Below are 17,750 nucleotides of genomic sequence, written 5' to 3' on the forward strand. Positions count from 1 at the left end.
TGATAGTTTAAGAAACTGGCCAGTTAGATTAAATTTTCAACCTATAACTTGGATACTGATTCTTCTGTAGAACAAAGCTAGAAAGAATTCCCTCTGCCTGCTGGCCCCTTGGGATAGCTGGGTGTGGTTTATTTTCTTCTCTGACTGGAACAAAGATATGCAGGAAAATCTTCTTTCTACAACTCAAATTCCTTGTTCTTACAAACAAGCTTAAGAGAGAGAGAAAAAAAAAGCAGCAGATCAAGCCTGGCTTAATCGTTTGCTTATATTGGTGCATATACTGGATTTTTTCCAGGTTAACAAAAATAAAGCCACAGGGAAGACGTATGCAGCCGTATATTTAAGCTACCGGCTCACACACAGTTTATTGGCTACAAGTATATAAAAGATACGAAGGCGGAAGAAAAACAGTAAGCAGTTATGAGACATAACAAGTTTTCTTATTCTTTATTACTTTAAAGGAAGCTGGAACTCAATAACAATACACCACATACAGTTCAGAACCAAACAAAGGCTGCTTAGTTATTTATTTTGCATTTGCTCTTTTTAGGAAGTGAGGAAAAAACAGCTCTATTGGCACTCAAGTTTATTTTCAATTAAAATCCCTATAAATTAGAAAACCTCCCATAAAACAGTGGAAATGGAAAAAAATGTTATTCAGAAAAAACTTTTAAGTATCCTAGTTTTCTGTAGCTCACTGGGTTATGTGATCAGTCTCATAAGGCCACTTAAAAAAATTATTCAGCCTCTGTATTCTTCTTTAGGATAATACATAATAGTGTCTGGCCCTCTGACGGAAATACAAGAACAATTTATACTTGCCCAGTTTCAAGCACTGAAAACACCTTCCCCTCCCCCCACAATTTTGCTATTTGCTCAAGTCTCAAACGAATAAACAAGTGGTGCTGAGAAACCAGGGTACTTGCTGCCATTGTGTTTTTTCTATTTAAAATTCAGAGTATTAAACACAGTTGAGTAAATCCAAGCATACATGACATACCGTTATCACATACCGGAAGCTCCAATCAAGAGCACTGGGCAAAGGCCCATTTCATAACATCATTAAGATGCACCGAACACTGCTGTTCAGAGAGGCTTTGTCAAAGCAGATAATAATGGCCTGTCAGAAGTGTGCAAACTGAAATTTATATTAAATTGTCCTTTTCCTCCTTTATTAGTATGGAATCCAGTTGCATTTCTAGTATATGGGCTCAGAGGTTCACTGAAAAGGCTTCCAGGTTCTAAGACTGTGAAATATCACCAAAGTGAAGTACTAAAAAAAAAAAAAAAAATTAACTGAAAAACATTTGAGTAAGTAGGTGCGGGTATAGTAATCAACCATAATGACTTTATCAAAACAAAAGAAGGAGTTTCTCAGGGGTGTGAAGGTAGACTGAACTTGTGAGTCATAAGGTGGAGTGTTTAATTTGGAACAAGTCAAATAAAAGCACTGCTTTCTTTTCCTTAAAAACCTTTGGGACTCTTTATGTTATGCTATAATCTCAGGAAAGAAAGCTCATTCATTAAAAAAAAGTTTTTTTTCCATTTTAAGTCCTGCTGAGTGAAGATGCCTGGGAGACAAATTTTACAAGCTGGCTTCCTGAGTGGAGTCGTAAGTAGGATGTTATCTGGAGAGGCGATGGTAAAATTTTACTTCTTTAGACTCGATATTTTTCTTTGCCGTGTTCATTGATCACACATATGTGCTGAAACAATAAAGGATTTAAATGCATCAGCCTCTTAACAAAATAAGAAGTGCAGAAAATGGGATGCAGTAATATCATCTCCTACTTTGTTATTCTTCATTTAAATATATATGAACTGGGCTGGCCAAAAAGTTCCTTTGGTTTTTTTTTTTTCCTTTGGTTTTCAAGTAAAAATTAAAGATACAGTTTTCGTTTTCACCAAGAACTTTATTGAACAACATATTTGCTGTTTTGTTCCACTACTTTCTGCCATTTTCAGGCAACTTCATAACTCCGTCTTCCCAAAACTTTTCATCTTTCTGAGCAAAGGACTGTTGCAGGTGCCTTTTACAGCCTTCCAAGGAATTGTAATTTTATTTTTCATGAAGAGAATTTTGTAAAGACCAAAATAAATGGGCATCCGAAGATGCAATGTCTGGTGAATACAGTGGATGAATCGGAACTTCCCAGCTAAGCTGTAACAGCTTTTGCCTGGTCATCAAAGAAACATGCGCTCTTGCGTTATCCTGATGGAAGATTATGCATTTTCTGTTTGAGAGCTGCTTTCAGTTGGTCTAACCGGGTGCAGTACTTGTTGGAATGAATCGTTTGGTTTTCCAGAAAAAGCTCATAATAGAGGATTCCCTGCCAATCCCACCATATACACAACATCACCTTCTTTGGGTGAAGACTGGCATTTGGTGTGGTTGGTGATGATTCACTTTGGTTGCCCCAAAATCACTTCCATTCCACATTATTGTACAGTATCCACTTTTCATCACCCATCACAATTTGTTTTAAAGACAATGTTTTCATTATGTTTCAACAGAGAATCACATGTGCACATATGGTCAAGAAGGTTTTTTGTTTTGCTAAACTCATATGGAACCCAAACACCAAAGTGATTAGCATAACCAAGCTGGTACAAATGGTTTTCAACACTTGATTTGGATATTTTGAGTATGTTGGCTATCTCCCACATGGTATAACATTGATTATTCTCAATTAATGTCTTGATTTGATATCTATCAACTTCAACTGGTCTACCCGACCATGGAGCATTGTCCAGCAAGAAATCTCTAGCACGAAACTTTGCAAACTGCTCTAGACACATTTCATCAGTCACAGTACCTTCTCCATACATTGCACAAGTCTTTTTTTGCATTTCTTGTGTCTTTACCTTTCTTGAAGTAATAAAACATAACATGTTGACAATGTTGCTTTTTTCTTCCATCTTCAATATTAAAATGGCTACACAAAAATTCACTAATTTTGATTTTTTAGAAAAAGATGCACACTGATATGACAGCTGTCACAATACAATCGAATAAAATTGCTTTGAATGAAGACAACCAAGCGCTACTAGGGCCACCTTATGGAAAAAGATGAACAAACTTTTTGGCCAACCCAGTATGTATTTATTTATATGTGTATGTATTTATGTGTGTATGTATTATGCATATACATAATACATACATATTATGTATTTATGTGTGTATGTATTATGCATATACATAATACATACATATTATGTATATGCACATACACATGCACATATACATGTACACATGTTAGGTATCTGTAAAATCTAAAGAGACCATTACACTAAGACAAAAATTTCTTCACTGTTTGAGTTTTGAGCTCTTTTCTGAATCTGGCTTTGTAGGTCTGAAACAACAAGATATACGCTGAGGATTGTGGAATATAGGTAGTGGTGGAGATAGACGTGTCCTACTGGTAAAGTTACAGCTTCTACAGTGCAGAGAGAAACAGTTGTAGTAAACACAAATACCGGCTCTCCTTTGATCCTTTTTGGGTAGCCAGAAATGTGTCAGAAGTATTTTGATGGCAAGCAACAGAAATGGAGTTGGGTTAACGTAAGCAAAGCGGTGGGGGGTGCGGGAGGCTGTCACTGGTAGGAGACGGATAGCTCGCAAAGGCAGAGGAAGAGCAGAGTAGTGCAGCAAGTGGAAGCCAGAAACAGGCTCCAGAAAGCAGCCCAGGCCTAAACCCCGAACCTCTTGGTCTTTGTGGCTCTTGGTTTAAGTTTCTAAATCCCAGGGGAGAGAGACGGACTGGTCCACTTTTGGTTTGATGTTTTACCTCCAGATCATTCAGCAGTGGTCAGGGTCACACACCTGAAGGTCCATGTCTATAGCCATTTCTCCCAAGGGGAAGGAGTTATGAGCTACAAGCCACTGTAATTGGAAACTTCTAGATCTCAAGCACTGACACTAAACAGTTTATTGAGTATTCACTGTTAGTATGGTCGATGGAGACACAGTTGATGACGATGGAGAAAACTCAGCAGCAAGCTGTCTTTCTGCTTATTTCCTTCGTACAAAATAGAGACAATCATAACTGCTTCCATCATCCTAATACCAACCTTGCTGGGCAGTGGTGGGAATTCACTGAGACTAAGAATGCCAAGTGCCCAAAACAATCCTGACACAGAAGACACTCAATAAATGGCAGTCATCATTGTGGCTATTTTAAAAATCTGTTAAATTGGTATCATTGCAATGTTCTTGTGAAAATGGGGCTAGGCATTTGCATGCAAGACTTACATTTAGATCTCTGAAGTATTCATTGTAATCTAAGGCATAACCCACCACAAATAAGTTTGGAATCTCAAATCCAGCATCTGAACAGAGAGAGGGAGGGAAAAAAAAAAAGAACACAATTTAAATAACATAAATATAAAGCCACCATAAGCTGCTGTTGGCACGTAACATGTGAGGACCTTCCATTAGGCAGAAAGAAGTGAGAAAAGTGGCAAACGATGCAGAAGAGGAACTCAGTAGGACCCGGGCCAGAGTGACTACTCAGGGAGACAGGACAAACCAATAAACAGACAGTGAAAAATGACTGCAGTCCTTGTAGACAAAGCTGAGAAAGGGGTCAGGAAGCCCCACGGATAACAAGAAGTATGTCTGAGTCAGGCATATAGTGCTGTTTTTTCAAAGCAAGCAGTATCCAATGATATCATGCCAAAGGAAACACTGCAAAAAGCATGAAGCGCAGTTCAATCAGAAGGTATCCCAATGCTGTAATATGTGAATAGGAAGCCATCCTCCCCCTGAACTCAGTGTCCTCGGCTGGATAAAGGGCTAGAAAGCAAAAGCTGAGAGACAAGGTGAAAGGAGATGGGACTGTTCAGCTTGAGGAAGACAAGGCTAAGAGTTACTCTAATGCTAGCCTTTGACTCCACAATGCAGATGACAGCAATTAACTCTGTCTCCACTGAGGTCAGGAGGAGAGTGTGCATGTGTGCTCAGTCACTCCGGTGTATCCGATTCCTTGGGATCCCGTGCACTGTAGCCTGCCAGGCTCCTCTGTCCATGGAATTTTCCAGGCAAGAATACTGGAGTGGGTTTGCCATTTCCTTCTCCAGGGGATCTTCCCAAGCCAGGGATCGAACCCACATCCCCTGTATTTGCAGGAAGATTCTTTTCCACTGAGCCACAGCCCATTAAGGTACTCAGGTTAAGTAAAAAAATGAATATACTGAAAGATGATTTTTATTGAAAATGAATTTTTTAAAAGATTTTTTAATGTGGACCATTTTAAAAGTCTTTATTGAATTTGTTTCAGTATTGCTTCTGTTTTATGTTTTGGTTTTTCGCCCATGAGGCATGTGGGATCTCAGATTCCCACCCTGGGATCTACCCTGGCAAAGTCCTAATCACTAGACCACGAGGGAAGTCCTTGAAAAGGATTCTTAAGGAGCATGAAATAGCTCTTCTTCCTCAGGTTTTAAAACTGAATAAATGTGCCTATAGCCCAATGATTTTTCAAATTCTTTCCAACGTTGGGGAATCTTCTGTTAGTTTATTACAGTATTGCAAATGAGAGATGTACTTGCTTATTTTTACAAAACAGTACTTTGGCATAGCCAGTGGACTTACAGCACAGAGAAAGTTACCGCCGTGGCTGACTACTCACCTCCTCGTTGGTCCTTCTGATCAAGGATGCTTTCACATGGAGAAACCAACTGGTTCCTGCCCGCAGAAAGTGCTAGAGGGGAGGGACTTGTTTTTCTAAGGATTGCACTGTGTGTCACTGTTAGAAAGCCCGTTTGATCCCTCCAAACTGTAGGTTTCTTGAGAAAAATAATCAAAGAGGAGAAGCAGAGCAGAAGAAAAGGTGTCAGAAGATACAAGTGTCATTGAGCATAGAGGAAAAAGTCAACTATGAAAAAGGACCAAAAAGTACAAAGCCTCAGAAATCCGGGAAGAAAGACAAAAAAACAAAGATTCTGAGTTAGCTACAAGAATATTAGCAATTCCCAGGAACCCCTGGTTGTTAAGATAATGATGACTTTACAGTGAGTAACGCAATCTCTACAATGGGCATGGGCAACTCAGACTGGGGAAAAGTCGGTTCAAAAGGTCAAACCTTCAAAGCTGTCATGCAGTAAAAAGAACCTTGGACCAGCAGGTCAGGAGAACAGCCAGGAAAGAGCTGACTGGTCTCCAGCCGGTAAGTGAGTGCAATTCCTACCCTTATATTTGCAGTTGCAGATGCTACTTACAGATGGAGCGCAAGAGTAACAGCCATGATAGTAATCAGATTGCCTGGGCTCAACAGTGACTGTACGCTTACAGCTTTGTGACCCAGCAAGCTCTTTAACCTGGCTGTGTGCAGGTTCATCATCTGTAAAATGGGCGCAGCAATAGCACCTACTTTAGAGGAAAGCTGTGAGGATTAAACATGTTCATCTCTTTGTAGCTCTTAAAACAGAGTCAGACACACCAAAATTTCTCTCTATGTCTATCAGTCTTCTTCCATTGTGTAAATAAATTCATCTGCAACTTATTTTTTAGATTCCATATATAAGGACCTACTGTATAGTACAGTAGCACAAAGAACTATGCTCATTATTTTGTAACAAGCTATAAGGGACAAGAATCTAAAACAGAATATATATGTATACAAATGGGCTTCCCAGGTAGCTCAGTGGTAGAATCCGCTTGTTAACACAGGAGAGGTGGGTTCGATCCCTGAGTCTGGAAGATTTCCTGGAGTAGGAAATGGCAACCCACTCCAGTATTCTTGCCTGGGGAAATACCATAGACAGAGGAGCCTCCCATGGACAAAGGAGCTTCGTGGGCTACAGTCCATGGGGTGGCAAAGAGTTGGACATGACCAAGCATGCATGCGTGTATCCAAATATATATGTATAACTGAAGCACTGTGCTGCACACCAGGAAATTAACATGACATTGTAAATCAATTACACTTCGATTTTTTAATTAAAAAAAAATATTCTCTTACTAGTGCTATTATTTTATTAATACTGTTGCTGTGACACAAGAAACTTGTAACTAGCTGGATATGTCTGATGTGCATGTCCTTCAACTTCAGCTGAAATTTTCTCTATATAGTATTTTAGATTATTTCCTTAGAAGATTTCTGTTTATTAACCTTGTCCGACTCTAACTATATTCAGATTATATTCCCCAAACCAATAACTAGACAGGAACATGTTATTGGGTCTATCTGGCCAGAGCTAACATTGTCTAGATTTAAGACATCCACCCAGGAATGCAACTTGTTTTCAGAATAAAGAATCACTGGTTCAATGTCATTGGCACATTACCCATCCATAGCATGCTTCTCGTGCTAATGTTTGTTCAGCTTGCTGATGAGAACTGTAGCCAAATTATCCCAGAGGTTTGAGTGCAAATGTAAGTTATAAAAATCCAGCTGAAGTCGGCCCATGCAAGTGAAAAAAAAATCGCTTCTAGTGTTAGAATAATAAATAATCAAGCAGCTTGTTTATCGTTTCTGGCATTACAACTATTCGTATCCTGGGGAGGATGGAGGAAACTGCTTTAGATGAGAAAACTCCTTGAGAACACATGTCTGAACTGAAGTGTGAAGATGGTATCTAGAGACATTTGCTCTAATTCTCTGTGTGGTTATACTTGTGTTTGGAGGTGGTGGGGCAGAGTCTCAGATTTCCCTTTGTGTGCTAAAATTCCAACTTGCTGAAGGTCATCACTGTGCATTCTCTGCTCACAGTTCCTGGAGATGGTAGAACCGCTCAACCTTCCCAGTGCTTCTCTGAGTTCAATGGAGACACAGAGAGGATAGACGGGTGGGGACAGAGGCCAAGGCAGGAATCCCATGCATCCAAGTCAGTCCAGGGGTGGGGGGGGGGGTCACATCTCCCTCCAACCCCCAAACCCCATTTTAGCTGAGTTCTTAGGAGTGAAGGTGCAAAGATTTTAGAAAAACCTAAAAATAAAAGCATCCAATGTACACAACAGAGTTCCTGGGAAAGGTGTAATTAGAAAATGAAAACCCCTGGTTGTAGACGGTTCTATTGCTGGAGACACAGAGCATTTATGGGACCATCAAATCTTTTATAGCTTCCGTTTCACATAGAATGCTGACAACTAGGAAACGAAAGAGTCTTAAACACAAAACACCACCACTAGCCAATAAACCACCGACAACCCACCGCCCCCCGCCAAACACTTACAGTCAGGTCTAAAGCCATCACTTCTAGGTGTTCTCTTCACCAACAAACTACCATTAAAAGAAAAAAAAAATGTTTTAGTGATCCAGATAAAATGTTTGTGAATTTACAAATTCACAAACGTAAATTTGTAAATTCTATTTACAAATAGAATTGAACATCATTAAAATATATATTTGAAACGTGCTTTTTTCTTTTTCCCCCTCAAGCATGTGGGGCATCAGAACAGCCCTCGAATTCCCTATGGCTCCTTATCAGTGAGATTCTGGATAAAAGGGAGGGACAGGGGCGTGGGCACTGGGGCTCGGCCAGCTGCTCCTGGAAACAGCTAACAGAGGCATCTGAAAGGGGCTCAGATACACAGCAAAGCATGTCCTCTCCCCCTTCCTCTCTCTCAGGCTAGCTGTCAAATGGGCTGTTTGTTCAGTGTGGTCAAACCCTAATGCCCCAGGGCAAAGGGTTAGTGGTTTGGAATGGACTGCATTCTTTGGAACCAGCGTCCTGTGTTAGCATCCCTCTTGGGCAGATTTGGAAAGACAGAAGCAGTGATGATGTGAACATAGTACTCACCTGGCTACCTTGATCATGTTGGGCTTGTACTTCTCTATGCTACTGAGCAAGGCTTTCATGGTTCTCCCAGTTCCAACAACATCCTTAGAAAAGAGGACAGACAAATTCAACCAGATGCCTTTGGGCTGCATTAAAAGGCTTTTCATCCAGACAGATGAGTCTAGTCCTTATTAATAATGCATCATAATTAGAATTGCCATCAAATTAGGAGTCCAAGTAGGAGGCAGAGCTGGTTATATTTTTTAGACAGGTGCATCTTTCTGAAAGCTGGGTTTGGGGGGAATATGTTGGTGACTGTTTCCTCCTAGAATCCTTCAGCTGTGTCAAAAGGCTACATTCAGTGTTTGGAGAGCATGTGGGGCTCTTTATCAAGTGCACTTGGACTCGTGCATGCGCATTCAAGGACTAAATTTGGCCCTGAGGTAATGTAACACAACACGGGGCGCATGAATTTTCATGGACATGGGATGCACATCTGAATATGCTGAATGGACAGATAAATGCTTCCCCCTCTCCCCCTTCACGTGCTCTCCCCACTTAATAGGAGATTCGATGGCTGGGAAGTGAGATGTATGTGGACAGCAGCTGGTGACAGCCTGTGAGCTGAGGGCACGAGGCTGCCGTGAGCAGGCTCACCCTGGCTGATGAGCTGCTGCGCAATTAGAGCAGAATGGGCAGGCGGAATTGATTGTCCGTGGGACAGAAATCAGCTGTCGGGAGCTGATTATCAAAACAACAGGTCTGAATTTAGCCAGGGTCGGGCAGTGCCTTTCGCTGGAGGGTCTACTTCAAGGGTTATGTCTGAGTCAGAACGGCACATACATATGGCACACCCAGGCGGCTGGAACAAAAGCGCGACAAAAACAGCTCCCCTGAATTTTCGCCAGCTGATAAGACAGGCCTGCTGGGCTAAAGGACCCGTTGTTTCTTTCTCTTTTCTTTTCTTCTTTTTTTTTTAAAAAAAAAAACAAAAACAGAAAAATGAATTAAATTATAGCTTTCCCCTGGATAGCAAATTTTTATACTGATTCTATTTATGATTTAGATGCTGAAGGGAGACTTGTTTCGAGTCATTAGAGGTCACTAGCAAGAACACGGAATTAAGGGTGAGGAGAGGTCTAACCTTGGTTTTTCTATTTAAAAAAATTGGTTCTGTGGGCTAGTCTTCTCTTCTTTGAAAATGTCTGATTCACAAATAGATCTAAGAACCAATTTAGACATGAGTGGCATTAGATACAAAAGGATAAAATACCAAACAACTATTATTGCAAATCTTCCATTCTAAGTTATTTGAAGCCAGATTCTAGTTGACTCCTATTCTGTAAATTTGGAGAAGTCTGCACACAGTGGGAATTCAATAAATCTTTCGTCAATTTGATAACAAGTTCTATACTTCGAAACTCACCATTAAAGTCTTTCAACTTCCAAGTATGGATAAAGAAAAGTCAGCTTACCTCAACAATGAGGACATTCTGAAATTAAAAAAAAAAAAACAATTTAGAATATGATGCAAATCTGGCTCATAAGATAAACACATATTTTACTTGGAGTTAGAATTTCGCAGTTAGCTTAGCTGGTTCTCCACCATCCATCTAACTCAAATGCTTGGAGACAATCCAGGACTTCCAGATTTACTTTTCCAGTTTTTCTGGAATCATGGATGCTGCAATATTGGCGTCTATATTCAGGTTAGTGTTGAGCTGTGCTTAGTCACTCAGTCGTGTCCGACTCTTTGTGACCTCATGGACTGTAGCCCACCAGGCTCCCCTGTTCATGGGGATTGTCCAGGCAAAAATACTGCAGTGGGTTGCCATGCCCTCCTCCAGGGGATCTTCCCAACCCAGGGATCAAATCCAGGTCTCCCTCATTGCAGGCAGATTCTTTACCATCTGAGCCATCAGGGAAGCCCAAGAATACTGGAGTGGGTAGCCTATCCCTTCTCCAGGGGATCTTCCCCATCCAGGAATTGAACCAGGATCTCCTGCATTGCAGGCAGATTCACCAGCTGAGCTACCAGGGAAGCAGGCTGATTTTAGATCCTTTAACTGTCTGAAGAATTATCCATAATGTCATCCACCACCATAATTCTGGCAAGTGACCGCCCTGAGTCCTTTGGGATACAAAGCTCACCAAACTTCCCAGATAAACAGCATTGTTAATGGAGACAGCCCTGGGCAGAAGGATCCTATATACAGCAGGGAAACCCCTACACCAGGGTAGCCACCACAATCACCAGGGATCTGGTATTTACTCTTGGATTTTCAACCCCAAGGAAGGGGAGGTGCTTGGTTTATATTTTTAGTGATGTAGTTGCACTCCTTAACCTGTGCTTTCAAGGCTTCCCTCTGCTTCTCCCCTAGGAACACAGATTATGTTTCATTTTAACTTCTTGAATGATACCTACTCTCCCCACTAGACTATAAACTCTGCAAGAAATGGAGGGAATCACAGTTCTCTTGCTTACTTCCATAGTCTCAGCCACTAGCACAAATACTGCAAACAGGTGCTCAGTAGTTATTTGTGAATGAAGGAACAATAACTAATTACACTTATTAATGACAAAATTAACCAATAAGTGGATTTGTAGTCACATGTCAATATTGCCCCATCAAATTAAAATACCACTGTGTTAACATGCTAATCCTGTTTAAAAAAAAAAGTTTTGGATATTCTCCTCAATGTAATGATGTCTTTCTTTAGATAACTTTTCATTTATCACTATGATTCATACACTACTTTAAAAATTCTATCAAACCATACACTTTGGTTATCTTACTTATCTCTCATGCAAAAGAGATCTAAATAATGAAAATGTGAACCAACCAACCACTCTGTTAAATCTGTACTATACCACCTTATGTGTCAACTGCATTCTTAGGTGGAATATCTTTCTGGAAGTGTTTTTCTCTCAAGTATAGTATTTTTATTCATTAAATTCATGAAAGAATCTTAATTTTATCATTAAAATATAAGATTATTTTGTCTGTTTTAAAAATAGGTCATACCCACAGTATATCCCATGGATCACACTGATGGAGAAGTCCCCTTGGTATCCTCAATGTGTCTGCTATATTATTAACCATCAATCCATCACAACTAGTTAGGATGTGCATTTTTAGTTTGATTGAGGCCTATTAGCCAACCAGAACACTGGAAGAATACTTGGTTAATTTAACGTCCTAGTTCACAATCTCTTTTTGTTTCAATCTTACAATGAAAAACCTTTTAAAACTGTTAGTCTGCATTCTTGCCTAATTAAATGAAGTGCACTGAACATAATTAAATCTGTTTTTTGAAAGTTCAGGGCCTTGAGAAACAAGAGTCATTCTTGAGGAGATTAGCTTCAACTACAAGATGTAGTGATAGCTGGGAATTAGAATTCGGAGAGACACAAATCCAGAGATATAGTGTCAAAATTAATTAAACACATTTTAAAATCAAGGTAATGCATACACATGTTTAAAATAAAATAGAAAAGCCTAAAAGTTTTCTAGATATTGATGTGTTTCTAACTGGTAGAAGTATTTCAAAATGCTTATATGTTTATATTAAAGTTATGGCATTTTATACAATGCATATACAAAATATTAGGTCATCTAACAAAAACTATTAGTTCATCTAACAAAAACAGTGGTTTTGCCAGTAGTCATGTATGGATATGAGAGCTGGACCATAAAGAAGGCTGAGTGCCAAAGAATTGATGCCTTTGAAATGTGGTACTGGTGAAGTCTCTTGAAAGTACCTTGGACAGCATGGAGATCAAACTAGTCAATCCTAAAGGAAATCAACCCTGTATATTCTTTAGAAGGATTGATGCTGAAGTTGAAGCTCCAATACTTTGGCCACCTGATGCAAAGAGCCAACTCACTGGAAAAGACCCAAATGCTGGGAAAGATTGAAGGCAGGAGGATAAGGGGGTGAAAGGGGATGAACTGGTTGGATGGTATCATCAACTCAATGGGCATGAGTTTGATCAAACTCTGGGAGATAGAGAAGGACAGGGAAGCCTGGCATGTTGCAGTTCATGGTGTCACAAAGAGTCAGATACAACTTAACAACAATGACGACACACAAAACTGACAATACATTTCACTTTATTTTTTTTCATTTTCTCCTAGTTTTATAGAGATATAACTGACATACTTCACTATGTTAGTTTGAGGGGTACAACATGATGCTCTGACTTAGATATACTGTGAAATGATTACTGCAATGTTTAGTCAGCATCTATCCTCTCATGTAGATACAACACAAAGAAAAAGCAAAAGGGGCAAAAACTTTTTTTCTTTGTGATAAGAATTCTTAGGGTTTACTCTTTTTTTAAATTTATCAATTTATTTTTAATTGGAGTATAACTGCTTTATAATATTGTGTTGGTTTCTGCCATATCTTAGGGTTTACTCTTTTAATAACTTTTATCTATATTACTCAGTAGTGTTAACTAGTTATCATGTTATACATTACATCTGTAGTATTTATTTTTATTATAGCTGAAAATTTGTACCTATGACCAGCTCCCATTCCCTGCCTCTGGTAACCACAAATCTGATCTTTTTTCCTGTGAGTTTGGTTTCTGTTTGGTTTTATTATGTTTTAGATTCCACATATGGGTAAGACAACACAGAATTTGTTTTTCTCTGTCTGACTTATTTTGCTTAGCATAATGCCTTCAAGGTCCATTCATGTTGTTGAAAATGGCAGGATTTCCTTGGATTTTTTTTTTTAATGGCTTAATAAAATTCCATTGTGTATGTATACCACATTTCTGTATTTGACAATAATTTCTTTTCTTTTTTCTTTTACTTTTTTGTTGCACCAGACAGCATGCAGGAACTTAGCTCCCCGACCAGGGATCTAACCGGTGCCCCCTGTAATGGAAGCTGGGGTCTTAACCACTGACTGTAAGGGAAGTTCCCCAAATTTCTTAATATCATATAAACTTAGTACATATTCACTAGGTTTCCCAGGACAATTTCCCCAGTTGTTCAAATGTTTTTTTTTTTTTTTAAATTGGAGAATAACTGCTTAACCATATTGTGTTGGTTTCTGCTGTATAACAACATGAATCAGCCATCAGTTCAGTTCAGTTCAGTCACTCAGTCGTGTCCAACTCTTTGCAACCCCATGAATCGCAGCACGCCAGGCCTCCCTGTCCATCACCAACTCCCGGAGTTTACTCAAACTCATGTCCATCGAGTTGGTGATGCCATCCAGCCGTCTCATCCTCTGTCGTCCCCTTCTCCTCCTGCCCCCAATCCCTCCCAGTATCAGGGTCTTTCCCAATGAGTCAACTCTTCGCATAAGGTGGCCAAAGTATTGGAGTTTCAGCTTCAACATCAGTCCTTCCAATGAACACCCAGGACTGATCTCCACTAGGATGGACTGGTTGGATCTCCGTGCAGTCCAAGGGACTCTCAAGAGTCTTCTCCAACACCACAGTTCAAAAGCATCAATTCTTCGGCACTCAGCTTCCTTCACAGTCCAACTCTCACATCCATACATGACCACTGGAAAAACCACAGCCTTGACTAGACGGGCCTTTGTTGGCAAAGTAATGTCTCTGCTTTTTAATATGCTATCCAGGTTGGTCACAAGTATATATATATTTCAAATGGCTTTTGTTGTAACTGGCTTGTCTAAGAACATGCAATGATCTTTAATGTCCTTTAATTTAGAAGAGTCTTTCTTTCTGTACTTCTATTTCTCATTCTCACAACTTTATACATCATCTATTTACTATATTCTTTCACACTATCTCACTTCCTTCCCCCATGCCCCAATGTTACCTTGTTATGACTGTATCTTCTCATACAGGTTACATTTTTTCCCACTAAAAAGTCAAGTAGTATACTATATCTCTTTTTAGAGCTTGTTTACTTTTCTTGAAGTTCTTAATTGTTTTTCCTATCATAGTCCATTGTCTTATAATACTGTAATAACCCTTACTGTTTCCTGCCTTTTTTTTGTTCTCCAGGAAGCTCGTCTTTTTTAAAATATTTATTTGGCTGCACTGGTTCTTAGTTGTGGTATACAGGATCTTCAGTTTTCAGTATATCTTCTTCTTCTTTTTTTTTTTTTAGTTAAGGCATGCAGACTCTTAGTTGGGGCATGTGGGATCTAGTTCCTTGACCAGGGATTGAACTTCGGCCCCCTACATTGAGAGCATGGAGTCTTAGCCGCTGGATCACCAGGGAAGTCCCACTCTAAGCTCTTTTTTCTTAGAAGGATTATAATGAGGAAAACATTGACTAGTTATGGTTTAATTGTCTTTCTCAAAGGATTTTTGGAGGATCAAGAAAGCAAACAGGTTGATAAAACAACAGAAAGAATTTCCTGGGTTATGAACAGCACTAAAAAAGTAAAATTATTCAGTAGGATCAAAAATGATGGGCAAGGGAATACTAGTATAGAAAAACCATCTGCTATTGAAAACGGATTAAGCAGAAAATTAAGAGTTTTTTATTGGCTCTACAGAGCAACCATCAGATATATATTTATTTTCCTTTATAGAACATAAGCTGTGTTTTCAAATCCTTTCATTAGTGGTACATGAATTGACTCCTGGATCTTTAGTGGCCTGCCTGTTGTGTGGAAAGCTTACCTTGAACGAGAGCAATGACTTTAATACCTTTGGAAGACTGGCTCTGCCTTGCAAAGTAAGAAGTAGCCCAAGAATAGAGAGAAAGTGACTACCCCAACTATGGAAGCATTTTTCAATACTATCTAAGAAAACTCATCTCTTTACACTTTAGTGGACCAAGATTAGCGACACAAGCTAAGAGAGGAAGACTAACCCATCTTTATACTATCAGTATATAACATGGAAACTGTTATGTAGTAGGTGCTTAGGAAATGCCTGTGGAACAACTCAACAATTCTGACCTCCTTTCTTTCTCTAGCTTATCATATACCCCCCTCTATCTTTCTACTTAATGATGTACAGTTCCTCCTTAACTGAGCTATTATTAAATGTCTTTTGCTTTTAATTTTGCATTAAGAAATCTTCTAAAATTCCCATTTTCTTGAGTGGGCTGCCTTGGGAATTTTTTTTCTAGAACACACTGTGCCTCTTTAAACATTTCCAATCTGCTGTCTCCCATCACTGAATCTGAGATGCTCGCCAGTTACTGTCATAGTCATCTCATCACACCTAGCTCATTTCCTCCCAGAAAGCCAATGAAATCTGCAGCCTGGGAGCTCCAGGCAAGAATCCTATGGGGAACCTCCATGGCATGTCCTGTCTCTGCTATTTCATGATCCTGATGGAAGCTCATCCCATTGGGTTTCCTAAAGAAAAAGCAAGGAAGGAAGAAAGAGAAAAAGAAAAGGACGGACAGACTGATGAAAATCAGAATGGTTTTCTTAAATAGGTTATTCCTTTTAGTCTTTTAAAATGTAAAGTGACCAGCACACCACAGTCTAATCTGCAGCAATGTATTTTGGTGGCTGTGGCTGCACCCCGCCGAGGGACGATGGCAGGAGTGATGCTGAGCTGAGCATGGGTGCTGAGCCTGCGTGGGAGTGTGATTATAAACCCCATGGAGAAAGGCATGCAGTCCAGCATTTCATTTTATGTGATAATTCACAAAACTGCCAGAATCAGCAGTCACTGGGCATTTCCACGACTGTTCTCAGCCTAGTCAAATGCAATAGAAAGGAATGATTTAAATAGTTCAGGCAGGCAAGGAGGAAATTTCGACAGGTTCTGATGCTTCATTTCTGGCATCTGATTAGAAACTTATTTGAGGTGGCGGAGGCAGGGAAGGTGCAGTGGTAGGTCTCCTGAAATCTCGCACTTAACCTGCACATCTATGTTTGCCCATTGCTGGATTTGGGCCTGTTTCTGTGCGTTTGGGTTTTATTCCGCCCTTTCAGAGATTTCTCCTGAACATGAATAAAATCGCCTTGCTTTAAAGGATACACACATTTTATGAAGTGCTAGGATTAAACCAACTTTGAAAAAAAAAAATCAGCCAGAGAGCGCGTTGTGCAGGCAGCTTAAACACCCCGAACGAAACGCTTTTAACGCTGTGAGCTGAAGGAGCCATTGAAATGAATCATTGCGGGCTCTCTTTATTCAGCAGCCATGACCTATTTAGAACCATGATTCAGCCAGCCTTTCTGGGGAGCTTTCTTCCTTTTGCTTTTAAGAAAGAAAGAGGCAAGGAAGGAAGGAGGGAAAGAAGGAAGGATGGAGACAGAGAGAGAGGAAGGAAGGAAGGAAGGAAGGGACGCAGGCAGAAGAGGTAATAAAAGCAGCCTGGAAACAGAAAGGAGCGTGTGGGCTGTCTGGAGTCTCCCTTTCCTAAGTATTTTAACTTGGGCATCTACAGAGGACTTAAGTGACACAGTAAACCTATTAGGTTTCTAACACATGGGAAATTACACAGGTGATTTTCTAACCTTTCCTTCTTCAGGAACCACTGACGTCATCCTGCTCCTTCGGAGAGGGCTATCCCTTCTGTTTCACTCCACTTCACTTCCTGAAGTTCAAGTGCTCAAACCACACCATCTCCCCACTGGTTTCTCTACCTGGAGTCTCTCTCTTCTTTCAGGTAACTCTGTCTGCTGGTCAGGTGCATTTCCCTAAAACACAGCTTCTTGATGTCACCTCAGCTCAACAAATTTTGGGGCTCCCCTTTGCTTTTCTGAGCACGTTACACTCATTATTTCTCATTATTCAACAGTCTTTTTTTTTTTTTTGGCTTTTTCCTTTTTTTAGCTACACCGTGTGGCACGTGGGATCTCAGTTCCCAACCAGGGATCAAACCCACATCCCTTGCAGTGAAAGTGAGGTGTCTTAACCGCTGGACTGCCAAGGAAGTCCCGTATATATTCTATAAACCAAATCCAATTTCAGTTTTTTAAATTATTACTTTGCTATTTTTTGATGAATTTCCTTCAGTCACACGGGGCCATTCCTGTTCTCTGGCTCTGCTGTTTTCTCCTCTTCCTCCCCGATTCCACATGTTATTCTCTCCCTCTTCTGCACTATTCCCTGACCTTCT

The 17,750-nt window shown here is 40.0% G+C and overlaps 1 protein-coding gene across 3 annotated transcripts in view; it reads right to left on the reverse strand.

Moving 5' to 3' along the window:
* PRTFDC1 (phosphoribosyl transferase domain containing 1) overlaps positions 1 to 17,750 on the reverse strand; it is a 97,139-nt gene that overhangs the window by 1,164 nt on the left and 78,225 nt on the right. Inside the window, exons 5-9 of one of the 3 annotated variants that reach the window (XM_061126219.1) lie at positions 10,197 to 10,214; positions 8,743 to 8,825; positions 8,176 to 8,222; positions 4,253 to 4,329; positions 435 to 1,273 (exon numbers count right to left, since the gene is read on the reverse strand). In XM_061126219.1, coding sequence (XP_060982202.1) covers positions 1,220 to 1,273; positions 4,253 to 4,329; positions 8,176 to 8,222; positions 8,743 to 8,825; positions 10,197 to 10,214 — 279 coding nt within the window. In that variant the 3' untranslated portion in view covers positions 435 to 1,219. The other 2 variants (XM_061126220.1, XM_061126221.1) reach the window with 2 other exon arrangements.

This window comes from Dama dama, chromosome 23, assembly GCF_033118175.1.
Source record: "Dama dama isolate Ldn47 chromosome 23, ASM3311817v1, whole genome shotgun sequence".
NCBI lineage: Eukaryota > Metazoa > Chordata > Mammalia > Artiodactyla > Cervidae > Dama > Dama dama.